This window comes from Populus alba, chromosome 15 (assembly GCF_005239225.2).
Source record: "Populus alba chromosome 15, ASM523922v2, whole genome shotgun sequence".
NCBI classification, from domain to species: domain Eukaryota; kingdom Viridiplantae; phylum Streptophyta; class Magnoliopsida; order Malpighiales; family Salicaceae; genus Populus; species Populus alba.
The window spans coordinates 7,989,994-8,004,724 of NC_133298.1; the positions used below are offsets into that span (position 1 = coordinate 7,989,994).

The 14,731-nt window shown below is 34.0% G+C and overlaps 2 protein-coding genes across 2 annotated transcripts in view; both read left to right on the plus strand.

Annotated features, from left to right (window-relative positions):
• Positions 1-839: 839 nt before the first annotated feature.
• LOC140954639 (probable cyclic nucleotide-gated ion channel 20, chloroplastic) lies at positions 840-13,553 on the plus strand. The gene is given in 14 exon segments (XM_073404972.1): positions 840-979; positions 2,133-2,655; positions 3,699-3,890; positions 4,418-4,516; positions 4,993-5,130; positions 6,590-6,838; positions 7,639-7,716; positions 7,718-7,903; positions 8,776-8,921; positions 10,281-10,358; positions 10,811-10,940; positions 11,171-11,417; positions 11,559-11,721; positions 13,231-13,553. Coding segments are annotated over 13 exon segments (2,361 nt in total). The 5' UTR covers positions 840-979; positions 2,133-2,148; the 3' UTR covers positions 13,379-13,553.
• Positions 840-14,731, plus strand: part of LOC118050936 (probable cyclic nucleotide-gated ion channel 20, chloroplastic) — a 37,663-nt gene continuing 23,771 nt past the window's right edge. Inside the window, exon 1 of the mRNA XM_035061405.2 lies at positions 840-979. The gene's annotated coding sequence lies outside the window, so the exon portion shown is untranslated. The remainder of the gene's footprint in view (positions 980-14,731) is intronic.

Genomic DNA, 14,731 nt, shown 5'->3' on the forward strand with positions numbered 1-14,731 from the left:
AGCCCACCTCTCACATCGTTCGTAACGTTAATACGTGGCTTCCTTTTAATGAAGGAAAGATAAACCCTCCCTTGGTGCAAGCCTTGACGATGAGAATATAGACCCGTCAACGTTATTATTTCAAGAGTCAACTAAGAAAATAAAATTGTATAATTATATTTAATATTTTTATTTTTTTAGCTTATATATTGAATTTAACTAAAGTTTTTTATAAGTATTATAAATATCTACAAGTCGAGTTATATTATTAAAACTAAAATCTAGACTCAATAAGTTAGCCTAAATCTTACTATAAGCAATAAAAATAATAATTTATAATTAATACATTTACGGTGAAAAATTAAGTTTGTTATGATAAGATATACAAATTAAACTGAATTTAATTTTAAAAATCTCAATATACTATTCAATATATAATATATATTTTTTAGATTTTTTAATTTATTATTACTTATAATATCTATATTATTTAACTTTAACAATTAAATCAAGTTAAATAATATAAATAGCATTGAAATGGTATTTTTTAATGCCCCTAGTTTTGGCAGGGAGGGAGTAAGAAGTTTCATTACTGAGGCAAACGAGTAAGATAATGTTTATTATTTTGCCACTAGACTGTGTTTTAGAAAAAAAAAAAAAAAAAATTTTATTTTTATTTATATTTTTGGATTACTTCAATGCACAGATGAGGAAAACAGCAATGGCAAGTGGGAGGAAAGTTCAATAAATTCTTTTGTATTTTCGTGCCTTGTAAAATGGGGGCCTAAAGTCCTCCCTCTGCCCTTGACACGCCACCATGCAAACGACTTGACTTTTCAAAGTCTTCACTCTCTCTGTACAAAGTCTCGTGGCACTCTCTCCTTCTTTCTTTTCTTTCTCTCTGTTCTGCTCTATCAAGCTTGCATTGCCTCGCTAGTTGCTAGATGATGCTGCTTGTAAGTCTGTAGAGTTGGGTTTTCTTTGCTTCAAGTTACAGCAGGTTTGTGCCTTTTTTGAACTTACGTTTTTCTTTTCTTTTTATTTTTCGTTTTTGTCCTCTTAGTTCTTAATTGGGTTTCAATAATTTAGCGTAAAAGTTACTATAACCCTTTGCTGTTCTTTAATGATTCTGTATCAAAGTTGTTGATTTTGCTTCTTCAAAGTCAAATTTGGGTATTCTTGTTCTTGTTATGAGCTGTTTTTCAAAACGCACCAATGTGTAAAGGTAGCTAATAAATTTCTGAATTGTTATGCTTTGCTTAGTAATGCCATTTTGAACTTGGTCTTTGAGTTCTCAGCTCACAACTCCTTAGTAATATGGGTAAGAATTAAAGACAGTCTGCTAGAAGTTCTTTTGGCTCATGATCTTTTTCCACAACATAGAATCAGCTATCTGTGTAACCTACATGGTGAATCAGGATTTAAGGGGCAATTAGCTGCAGATTATCATTAGGATTAGCACTAGGTTGATTCTGGATTGAGTGACTTAGTGAGAGTATAAAATTATGGCAATTATAATGAGATTAATATGGCTTGTTCAGAACTCTTTTGTGACAGAAATAAACAGTGAATGGCTCTAGTGCTGAAAGCGTTCCCTAATGTTGCCTGAAAAGATGTTAACCATTCTAGGAACATTGCAGTGTAGAAATTAATATCTCAACTGCGCAAGAAAATTGAAGTATTCTGAAGATAGGTTGCTTGTTGGTATAAATCATTAACTAAAGAAGTTCCAGCATATACATTAAGAAATTGATTCAGTTAGCAGTTTTTGATACATCAAGTGCTAGTAGCTTGAACCACTCAAATTTGGTTAGTACTGTGCTGCTTAACTGTAACCTTTTGAGCTTGAATTCAGTGAGCTGAACTGTTCTTTCATTAAAGGTTATAAGCATGGGAACTAAGCTAAACTATAATTTTTCTGCTGTGATGTATCGGGCTTGAATGAGCTGTTTTTATGCATTCATCAAATCATTACTTGCATTGGAGCATGTGATGTTTCACCTGCATTTCTTATTTTTCTTCTCCCACATTTTGGGTACCTGTTCATGTTAATCAAAATAGTTTAGTGTGATTCCTCATTGAATTTTCATTCTGTTATTACACACGCATTTATGTGTATTGAATATTGACTTCATTTTCTGTTCCTTGTGAAGGTCCTGCTAATAAGAAATGGCTAACCATGAAAAAGATGATATTCCAATGCTGTCAGATGCACATCCAAAGTCAGTGGATGAAAATGTGGATTCTCGATTTCGGCCATTTCTTTCCAGGACTCAAAGTGCATCAACTTCCATTCCTTTGGATTCCATGGAGTCCTATGGTTCTGAAACCAACCTTGTTGGCTTTACTGGTCCACTGCGTAGTGCAAGAAAAGCGCCACTGGTAGAGATGAGTGGTCCATTATATATCAACCGTAACACTGAAAATGTGTTTCTGGCAAATCATGGTGTAACAGCTCGCAAAATGGTGGAGCGCAAGCCAGAAAAATATCCGTCTCTTAATGGAATGGATAAGAATGACTGGGATGACAAGTATACTGCTACAAATGCCCATTTAATGAGGTCTGGGCAACTAGGCATGTGCAATGATCCTTACTGCACAACATGCCCATCATATTACCATTCTAGAGCTTCACAGCAAAGACATGCAAAAACTTCCAGTATATTTGATTCAAAGGTATGTTTTTGTTCTAATAGAAAAAACCTTATAGCTTTGGGAATTTCTGTCATTTTATCCTGAATTTTTACAGCTGCTACTTGTTGCCCTCAGTTATATGATCATGGGGAACCAGTTTCTATTTGGATTTAGGATTTAGACTTCAGATCTAAGTGCCTATTTTGTTACAAATATTTTTACTTGGTTACTTTGGATATTTCTATCATATATCCATGTTTTTCCTCATCACTAGTTTGGTTTGATGATGACTATTGTTATCGACCTAGTCAGTATAGCTCATCATTTGATTTCCATCTCTTTATACCTCGGTTGAATTCGAGAATCAACATAATTGATTGCTTATTTTTTTTGAGATTGCAACACCCTAGTAGCATTTTTCATGGACCTTACTACTGTAACAATAATGGTACTGAAACATTTAATGAATCTTATTTCTGCACTTGCTGGCTTTATTTATAGAAGTGAAGTTTTTTGTGCATTTAAAAATTAGATTAATGACTCAAATTGTCCTTCTGTAATAAAGAAATTCTACAATCTATCCTTATTTCTCTAATTGAGCCAATTTTATTCTTGAATATACCTGAAGTTTTTAACCTACCCTTTTGGCAAGATTTTGAGGCTAAACATTAGAATTAGTCACTTATCTGCACATGAAAGCCTTCCATTTGCCTAGCTTGTAAGGGCATTTTGGAAATAAAAAATAATCATAAGCAAAATTTTGATGGCTTGGACCAAAAATCTTGTCAGAAGGATATGTTAGAAACTTAAACATATATTCAAGAGCTTAAATAAAAATAAAATCAACAATATCTACCTGAAAAAATTACATTCCAATTGCCTGTGAATTGTGTATCTTTTCTAATTTTACCAGTGGGAAACAATATTCAGTATTCTGTGAGTGGCATATATTCTTATTTTCAATATTACAGTGCATTGACCCATTACTAGATCATTGCTTTATTTATAATTAGTCTCCATTTCTTAGTTATTACCAATTATAATAATTTTATGGGCCTTCATGCAACTTTTTGTACTTCTTGCAGTTTCATAGTGTTCTCTATGGAGATGCTAAAGGTTGGGCAAGGAGATTCAATAATGCTATAAACTCATATATTCCTGGAGTTATGAATCCTCATGCGAAAGTTGTTCAGAAGTGGAACAAGTTTTTTGTCATTTCTTGCTTGGTGGCAATTTTTGTTGACCCCTTGTTTTTCATCTTGCTGGCAGTGAAACAGGTGTTGTTGATTTGTTTATATTTCCATAATTTATAGTTAGCATGGAATCAAAATTATGAAGTTCACAGATTGCGCACTTGCATATAGCTCAATAATCATGCTTTTAGTATTTTTTGAGTAGGTTTGTGTGGTGTATAATGCATAGATTTTTTTTCTACTTCTTTTTTCTTGCGAGGATATGAGATTTTTCTTGACATACTATTGAGTTTTGCATTCAGACTCCTTGTTTTAGGGTTTTCGATTCAGTGTGTTCTAATCTTGGATATTGTATTTCTGAGAGGTTTCATGATAAGGTCTTTTGCTGTCTGTGATTTCACATGGATTAATATAGAACTCCCAGATTCCTCGCATGACTGTTTAGGACGAGCTCTCATAATAATGCTCAAAGCTGCCGTTCTAGTTTATACACTTTATCTCATTTTGGTTTACAATGCTTTGTTATTTAGGTATTGTATATAATATTATCCCCAGTTCATTACTTTAGATTGTATTGTTTTTGGATTTATGATTTTGTCTTTTGGGTGCAGAAAGAAAAGTGCATAGTCATTGATTGGGGAATGACTAAAGCAGTTGTGTCTTTTAGGTGCTTGACTGATGCAATCTACTTACTGAACATATTTCTTCAGGTACACAACGCCTCTGAACATTAATTTTTGTTGGTTTCTTTCATTCTTGATGTTGTTATACTTGTCATCTCTATTATAACTAAAAGTTATCTCTCATTTATAAATACCTTAGAGGTTACTTATTGTAGGCTTTGTAGTAACTTCAGCCATACAATCAACCTATGTAACACACCACCTAACACAATTAAGGCTAAAAGGATTTGGTGAAATTTTAGAAGAGCACTTTCTTTCTATGATCACAGAACCTTTTACGACATGTCATATCAAAATTCAAAGGTGACCAAAACCTGTATTGGCATATCCAATGACAGAAGGAGAAAAAAACTCCTAATAAAAATGATGAGCTTGTATTTGTGTTCTTCTAATTAGTTCAGTATGAATGTCAAATTCCAGTGCCTTTGTCTTGAGCTATTATATGGAAACTGTTTTAAATAGGTAATTAATCAATTAATATTCTCTTCATTTATTTTCTGCAGTTTAGATTAGCTTATGTAGCTCCTGAATCTAGAGTGGTTGGTGCTGGAGAGTTAGTTGACCATCCAAAGAAAATTGCTAAGCACTATCTCCGAGGATGTTTTTTTATTGACTTATTTGTGGTATTACCACTTCCACAGGTTTGTTATTCATTCTTTGTCTAGCATATCCTTCTTCTGAGATTGGTGTCGAGTCTGTTGTGAGATGTTCTTAAAAGAAAAGGCTGTTAAGGAATTGAAACTATTCGCCTTCTGAAATTTGCTTAAAAATCAATATGTGGCATCTATATTCTTATGTTTGAATAGTTAGTTATCTAATTATCAGTGTTCTGAACCTAGCTGAGGATGTGGAAATTAATTACTTTTCATTATGTAATTTGGATTCTAGCGAGCACAAGGATGTCCCTGGGCCTTGTGCCCAAGTTAGTTCAAGCAAGTCTGAGTCTGATTGCATGATATGTAGAGGATAAATAATGTCCACAATTGGAAATCAAGTTTTGCAAGAACTTGAAAATGGTGGGCGTAGATATGAATCAACAAAAGTGAAGTGTCAAGTGCTGCAGCCTCTAATATGTAATGAGCATTGCTATGATAGTGACTTTCCGAACACTCTACTAATCTCATTGGCAGTCATATATATGTATCTCAAGTTCCATAAATGGAGATATGTGTGCCTGTCTTGCCTATAATGAGATTTGGAGAGCATCTGGACAATCACTTTAGAAGTGACTATCCTTAGTGACACTCAATGTGCATTTACATCCCTGATAAAAAACAAAAAGCATAAATAAATATCTAACTCCAAAAAGTTAAATCAAGATAAATAAAATAATGAATTTAACATGAATGGAAGGAAATATGATCTAGTGGAATGGCGTGAAAGGATCAATTTAGCCAACCCCAACTAGTTTGGGGTCGAGGCTTGGTTGTTGTTGTTGTTGTAATGTGAATGGAAGGAAATTACTTTGAAATGATGGTTTGCATTATTGATAAACTTCTAGTGGTGTGAGTAGAACTAAACAGACTTTAATGTGATTATTTAAGGAAAGCATTCCTAGTTAACTGGCAATTAACAAGGAAAAAGTCACCAAATTCATGTGAAGAGAGCTTCTAAAGTTCACTCAATATTAAAGCAACCCTTCTGCCCTTGAAGCAGTACACCGTACAGAGGCCAAAAGTTACCCTGTCTTGCCTCAGTTGCTTTGAAATGTAAGGAATAGATCCTTAAAGTCTTCTCCATTCCCTTTACCAAACAACAACAAATATGAAATACCTCCAAATAAACATACAATCCTTGTTTGGTGAGCCTTGGCTTTACAAGTACAGTTGACTAGAGTGACCAAAGTGACTAGCTGGAGTTAGGAGCTGGAGGTCGATGGAAGTATAAATCATCCGGAATTTCTTGTTACATATACTGAAAAAGAAATAACTAGCGATTGCTTGTATAGAATTTCTTGTTGCATGAAATTTACACTGTAATCTTCTAGTATTTGGCTAGTTGTGTCCAATATAAATTTATGATCTTTCTAGTATTTGATTAACGTGTCAAACATAAATTTAAACCTGCATCTGATACCATATTCTTGGTAATCACGTGCAGATCATTGTGCTAGCACTCATACCAAAAGGATTGGATTCCTTCAAAACAAACGATGCCAAGAATCTTTTACGGGCAGCTATTCTTGTCCAGTACATTCCAAGGTTGTTTAGGTTTATTCCTCTTCTGATTGGTCAGTCTCCAAATGGCTTCATATTTGAGACAGCTTCGGCAAACTTCTTTATAAATCTTTTCACCTTTGTGTTGTCTGGCCATATCATTGGGTCGTGTTGGTATCTCTTGGGGTTGCAGGTGAGTAGAAGTCATTATATGCTTAAATATGCTGGTAGAGCTTTATTTCTTTCAGCATTTTTCTTGTCATTTGAATATTCAAAAACTTTTATAAACTCTGTTACTATTCCAGTTTTCATTGTTAGAGAAATATAGAGTGGCTGAACTGTTAATGATACATTTTTTTTTCGTTAGTTTCACCCTCTCCTATTCAAGAAATGAAGTCATAATTCAATTTAAAGTTCATAACCTCTGAAGTAAGGAAATATTGCATCATTCTGCTTTTGATTTGAATTATAATATAATGAAATCATAATTGCTTTCAACTAAAGTATATTAAACTAGTTTCAAAAGCAAGACCTGATCATAATCCTTCCAAGTTTCTCCTGCTGCTGTTATTGCTCAGATTTCAAGTCTATTTTTTATAATGATTTTAAGACTTGTTCCATACATTTTGTAGCATGTATCTCTACTCATCTGCATATGCCCTTCCCATATATGCGAGTTTCAATGTGTAATTCTTGTAATGACTGAATTTCTTAAAACTCCTACATGGAAGATTTAGTTCTTGAGCAATATTTGTGCTCTTGAAGTCAGTAAAACAAACTCCTAAATATTTTTTGGTTTACTCATGACACTATATTTATCTTTTTATGTTATCCTGGCATGGTTTGTATGTTGTCTTCTTATATTATCTTGTTATGGTTAGTTTGCTTTCGTTGACATCTTGCTTGCCTTCTTCTTTTGGTTAATTTAGCGAATATCTACAAGTAGTTTCATATTATAATGGTACTCAAAAGATTCTCATAATCTTTTAACAGAGGGTAAATCAATGTCTTCGTGATGCCTGCCATGTTTCTAGTTATTTAGAAGAGTGCAAGAAGTTTATAGATTGTGGTCGACATAAGAATGCTGTTGGACAGCATGAGCCAAATCAAAACTGGAAAAAAATGGATAAACAATGCTAAAGCCAGTGCTTGTTTTACTCCGGATGGTTTTTCTTATGGAATCTATGTCCAGGCAGTCAATCTCACCGGGGAAAATATCATCACCAGATACACATATTCATTATTTTGGGGATTCCAGGTATGTGATCCATGATATCTTATGGACAACATTCTTACCTTATCCTCTATCCATTATGAATTGATTGGAAATTTTCTCTAGAGTAAGGAATATAAAACTTGCCATTTAAAGGTGTGCAAACTTGCCACTTGAAGGTGTGTTTGTCAAAGACGGTTTTGGTCTCAATCTTTCTTTGTGAGAGTTGCTTTTTTATATAGAGACTGTCACGCTTTATCGGCTGAAAATCAGCCATTCGAACCATACAAATCATGGAAAGTCCGTTGCCATAAAAGAATTCAATATGTCCAAAGATGGAGATTGAATCTCCCAATGCCATCCGCAGAATCATGTTGCTTAAGGATATTCCTAGCTAAATCATAAAGCGTGTGGATGTACTTATCAATCATGTTGGCATGTCACTGTACTTGGATTTTGAGCATGCTGAATATGACTTTCATGAAACCATATGTTCTTATTTTAATTTGGAGGAGAGAGTTTACTTAAACCAAAGGTACAGAGGTGCTGTTGGCTACAACAAGTTATGTGATAAGTGTTGGTCAATTGAATGGTTATTAAAAATTCTTTATGGATACAGAATTTCTTAGTTCTATGTTGTAGAATGACATCTCTTTTTTTTATCTGGCGAGTGTTGCCTAAATTACAATACAGTCCATTTTAATCCTGCTTATCTTAAAACCCTTGATTTCTTAGGGTACTTCTTCATAACTCTTATATTTTATGCCACATACCTGCTTGATTTTAAAAATAAGTCATTATATTTCTTTTTCCAATCATTATAGTTGTGTCAATATTAGCACGAACTATAATACTCTATATTTCTTGTTGACATATATATATATATATATATAATTTTTTTATCTTACTTTGTGTAGCAAATCAGTACTCTCGCTGGAAACCAAATACCAAGCTATTTTGTTTGGGAAATCCTCTTTACCATGGCAATAATTGGAATTGGCCTCTTGCTCTTTGCTTTTCTCATAGGAAATATGCAGAACTTTCTTCAGGCTCTCGGTAGGAGGTATAATTTATTTTTAAAATTTTCTTCTTAAATATCATGCAAAAGCCCTTGGTTGGGATGTAGTTTTTTTTGGTTAAATGTTTGTTGGTGAAATCAATATTCTTGTTAATCTGTTTCAATAGTGTTCTTATTTGAAAGCATGGATGGTCTAGGTTAAATTGAGAATGTTAAATGGTGCTTCTAGCGAGGAAAAAATTTATAGCTTGTGCTTGGGTATGTTGTGATTATCCTGAGTTAAGATTTAAAGATATTTTTTAATTACATTTCTTAAAACTCTTTCATGGGTTTTAGATGCATCTTATACAATTTTTTTTCCTAAGAAAAAAAAAAGAGTAACCTGAGGTAGTGTGATTAACCAATACCAAAGTAACTCCACCAAGCTTCAACTCCGACTCTTCATAAAGAAAGCATCTGATGCAAAGTCCACTATTTTAACAAGAGACTTTGAATAATAGAAGCTATCAACAAAAATGAAATTCTGTTTGGATAATCTAGAGAGTGCATGGTACGGTTCCTTCTAAAATTTTCATCACTTATGTGATTGGCTCGTGTTATCAATGAGTGAATCCTATTTTAATGTAGAATTGCTAAATTTATTGAATAGAAATTTCAAGATTCTTAGTTTCCAATAGTATGGTTTTTTATCCATGATATGCGCATTGAAACTTGAAGTGATGTCATCATCTTTATTATTATTTTGACAACAATGTATCAAATAAATATAATCCAATCTGGGTAATTAGATCTATCTATAGATTTATTTATATCTATGTGTTTTACATACACTCTTCTGAATTTGTCTTATGGTCACCTCATTAGATATTATAATAGTTATCATAAGTCAAGTTGTAGGATGGAGGAAAAATATTGTTGTTCTTGCCTATGCCATAAAAGTCAACTTTGATATGTTGATTAATCTCTATAGTTTCAATGAAAAACTTATTCATAAGTACTTGTAGTTCTTTGTGATGTTTTATCTTATTCTAGTCGGCTACTCTTTTGACATCACTTCACATCACATCAAGTTTAGTTGTTGAATCGATTAAAGAATAGGCTTACACCAATTGGGTACTCAACACAATTAATCTTGATGAATGTAAGTTCAATATTTTAATTTAAATCTCCAAAGATGGAAGTGATATGTGAGAAATGAGATCAAAGTCATCAAAGTCTATTTCGATTGCATCTTGAGAAGAAAACATTGTAAACCTATGTGTCACTTTTGATAAGGTGCCATTATGATGCAATTCATGTTAACCAATTAGTTTTCTATTCCTAATTTGTTATTTGCGAGTAGACTAGAATGTCATTTGTTTGCCTAATCATTACATAACAACTATTTATTGTTCTCTCTTCTAGGAGGTCAGAAATGTCACTAAGGCGACGCGATGTTGATCAGTGGATGAAACATCGGCGCTTGCCGGTAGAGCTAAGAAGGTGTGCCATTAATTTTAATTTCTCATCTCTCTCTATATACCTTTCCTTCTTTCTTTCTTTCTTTCTTTTTTTTTTTTTTTTTTTTCTGGTAATCCTCTCTATCTATCACACACATTTCCTCTTTTATCATATATTTCTGACTTGAAGGATTAGTGTTGAAATTTAATGTAATTGCATACAATTTCAAGGCAAAGTGCACAATGAGTGAACCCCTGTCATTGAACTCCTTTATATAGTGCAACCAAACTCGATTCAAAACCCTTGTTTATGTCCTGGCAAATGTTCTTTTTCTATGACTTGCATATTGCTATCCCTTTTTATTGTTTCTATGCATTTCCATCTATAATATTTTCTTCCTCGTTGTGGTGCACTTGTAACGATTTACTTCTATGTATGGTTGTCTTCTTGAGCATATGTTTCATGGATCTAATAACTGCTGAAAATGCATGTAGGAGAGTGATAGAAGCTGAACGGTATCATTGGGCTTCTACTAGAGGGGTAAATGAAGAAATGCTTTTGGAGAATCTGCCTGAGGACCTCCAGAGGGATATTAGAAGACACCTCTTCAAATTCGTCAAGAAAGTAAGATACAAAATATCTGGGTCTAATAAAATTGCTTTGCTACATATTGCATGCCCATTGATTACTTCAGATCCTTGAGGCTTGTAACTACCCAATTTAATTTGACTGTGAGATAGCGTTCAAACTCCATAGCTCATTCCAATCAAAGAGCAATACCATAGATTTTGTTATTTAAAATAATCATGAATTTTCAATAAATTTACTATGTATTTACATTTAACATTTTGCAGGTATGGATTTTTCACCTGATGGATGAACATGTCTTGGATGCGGTTTGTGAGAAATTAAAACAGAAAATATACATCAAGGGAAGTGAAGTTTTTTGTGTTGGTGGTCTGGTTGAGAAGATGGTTTTTATTGTGCGTGGAAAATTGGAAAGCATCGGACATGATGGGACGGTGGTAGAATTATCTGAAGGGAATGTTTGTGGTGAGGAACTTCTCACATGGTTTCTTGAGCATAGTTCAGTGTCCAAAGGTATATTATTATTCTTAAAAATATATTGATTCTTATTTCACTTCATTACTGACTGGTTTAAGTTACCCGCTAGCTAAACTTCCAATGGCTTCTGTCACACCATAAGAGCATGAACATGGTTTTTTTTGCTTCCTGGTGCAGATGGAAGGAAAATCAAGATTTCTGGACAGCGTTTGATTAGCAGCAGGACAGTAAGATGCTTAGCAAATGTAGAAGCATTTTCACTCAGTGCTGCTGACCTTGAACAAGTCACCAGCCTTTTTGCAAGACACTTGCGGAATCCCCTTGTCCAAGGAGCCATAAGGTTATTCCGATGCCAATTTATATCTTTTTGCATATGCTTTAGTAAGTGTATCAGTTTGACTTTGTTATGCTGTAAAACAATGCATGTCAATTATATTGCAAGCTTTTCATCTTTTCCCTTGAGAAATACCTACTATGAAAAAAAAAAAAAAAAAACTTGAATAATATTAAAATTTCATATCATATAATTTCATTTCAACAACACATTCACAAAAAAAAATAAAAAAAAAAGAGAGAGAATAATATTTTTAATAATAACAAGATACAATTTTTTTTGTGCATTCCAGTGTCATTGTTATGGATCTAGGATCTAAATCATAATCTTGGATATATTGCTCAGGAGATTGTGGACATGAGTCATATACTTCTGGGCATAGAGGGATTAATAACAAAAAATGGAGTGGAAATAATAGTTGAATATGAGCTTAAAAGAAGTCACAGGGATCAACAGAATAGAAAATGGGATAACCTTGTCCGAGCACCACTTTCAGAAGGAGAAATTAACATCTTTTTCGGCTTATGCATGCACAGAAGGGATTGAAGGATGGTATCATTTTTTAAAATTTCTTTTTGCGTATGTTGATGAACTTATCTTAGAGATGCCTTATGATGAATTTATTCAAGAAGATTTCATGGGTATATGGGAAGCAATGACAATAGTTATGGGTATGCATTAGGGGCCATGGACTTCGAAACAGGAATGAGAGTAGGGATGCTATTTTTGAGTTTGATCTGGTTGATTATTTTGGTTTTGTAAACACATTCTTTAGTGAGAGGGTATCTAATTTAAAAATATTTGAAAGTGAATGAAAACAAACCCTTTCCTCTCAAGAAGAGTCGATTAAGCCGCATAAAAAAATCCATGAAGTTAAAACAAGTAAAGTGCTTATGTTAGTGGCTTCAAGTTTCAGCGAAGGTGTTATTTCAGCAGTGGTCATGGTTTTACATTCACAGGCCTTGAAGGTGTCTTCACACTAGGATTGTAAAGTTAATTGTCAGAATAACTTACCAGTCATGGTTCTAAAGTTCCACCTGCGGTTGTGAATTAGAGTCTTGATGCAAGGATTCTAAAGTTACCTGTCAGAAAAACTTTGATCTTGTTTGTGGTAGCCAATACTGCATGCTTCATACAAGGATTATAGGGTAAAGCCAATACTAGTCAGGCAACTTGTGGTGGTGGCTTTTTAACTTCCGGCGAAGTTGTGATTTGAGGATAAATATAGTGCTGAACATGCTGCATAGACAGTGACAAGTTTTACTATACATATGTGATGGACTTCTCTGTATGTAAATTCTGAAGGTTGAGTTCTTTAGGGTGCATTTAGCATTACTTGTGCATGTCATTTGAGTTATTATCAAAGATTTGCTTCGAGTAAAATATTGAATAGATATGATTTTGCTTCTGAGTTAAAACTCAAGGGGATACATATGGTACATTAAATCAATGTTTGCAAAATGCACTCTTAAAACAGCAAGCTCTTTCACTTGACTTTGTTTTGCCTTCTGACAGGTATCAATCTCCCTACTGGAGAGCCCTTGCTGCTACCCGCATTCAAGTTTATTGGAGATATCGACAGAAGCGTCTAAAGCGTAGCAAGACCACTCAATCAAATCATTTTGCCCCTCAATCAAATCATTCTTCGTTCTCGAGGGTTTAGATCTTTGTATTTTGTAATGTAAGAGTTAGGAAATCTTCAATGTATGGCAACAGTGGAAGTTTCCATGTAAATTGGGGTCAAAATAAAAATTAGGAAACCACTGTCAATGTACGCGTTCGTATTAACCATATGAAGAAAATGGTTATATCTGGTACAAAGATGTTTTTGTGTTCAACTTTTCTAGGTAGCTGGGGGTTTTTAGTTTATGCAATAAGTGATGATGATTTAAAATTCAATATGCGCCTCAATAAAGTTTTTTTAAAACTTTTTAGATAGTAAATAGTTATATGTTTATATCAATATATTTTAAAAAAAAAACCTTAGTAAGTAAATGATTGGTGATATTCCCTATTTTAAAACCAAGTAAATGGTAGGTGGTAGAAGGCATAACGCCTGTAAAATAATTTTTATTTTGTTTTTTTATTTATTTTGGGTTTAGGAATTTTTAAATAATAAAATCAATAATTTTTAAGTAAGAGATTATAATAAATAAGAAAATGAGCTTTAAATTTAAAAATTAAATATTTGTTCTTGTTTTGATATGATAAATACTTCAGAACTTAAAAGTATTAATACTTAAAGAATAGAAATTATTAACATTTTATTTAAGTGGTTTAGGGAGTATTTATAGCACCTGAACATTGTTATTTTGCTGAAGTGAAGGTTGTCACATCGGGACATTATGGCGATTAATGTGGAGGAAAGGACATAAGGGTTCCCTCTGCTGCAGATGCTGGTTTGTGTTAGCTCCCGGTTGCTGGAAGGAAATGAAGACTTCTACTGGTTCTGCCACTTGCTGGGGGAAAGTGCGGCTGAGGAGCACCTGTTGTTGCTGGTCTAGAAGGTAACCGTCTGCTGCTCACGATGGCAGCTTGCTGAGAAGAGGATTTTTGCTGCTCACAGTGGCAGCTTGTTGAGAGGAGCTGCTGGCGTTTATAGCTGATGGTGTCTAAACATCAAGTTGCTGAAACCAGTGTCGCGGCTATATCAGAGGAGAGGGAATCATGGCAGCAATCTGGAGTAGGAGAGCCGGTGTTTCGGTGAGAAGGAAAGGAGGAGCGACCCCACTGTTGTCTGGGCGACTCTGCTGCTACTGCTGCTGGTAAGAAGGGTTGTCCATGGTGCAACTTTCCTGGCCTCGTGGTTTAGTGATATCCTGCTTTGATGAGGACCAGGCTTGATAAATTAACAGCATGCAGTAGAGTTCAACCGAAGGAGGGGTTACCGGGACAAAAAGATGAAGTTGATTTCTCTTTTCTTGGCGTTGGCGGCAGAGATATTGACAAGGAGAGGGTGCTGGCTGGCCTTGGTATTGATTGATTCTTAAAATAAAAAAAAAGGGCAACGGGCGGC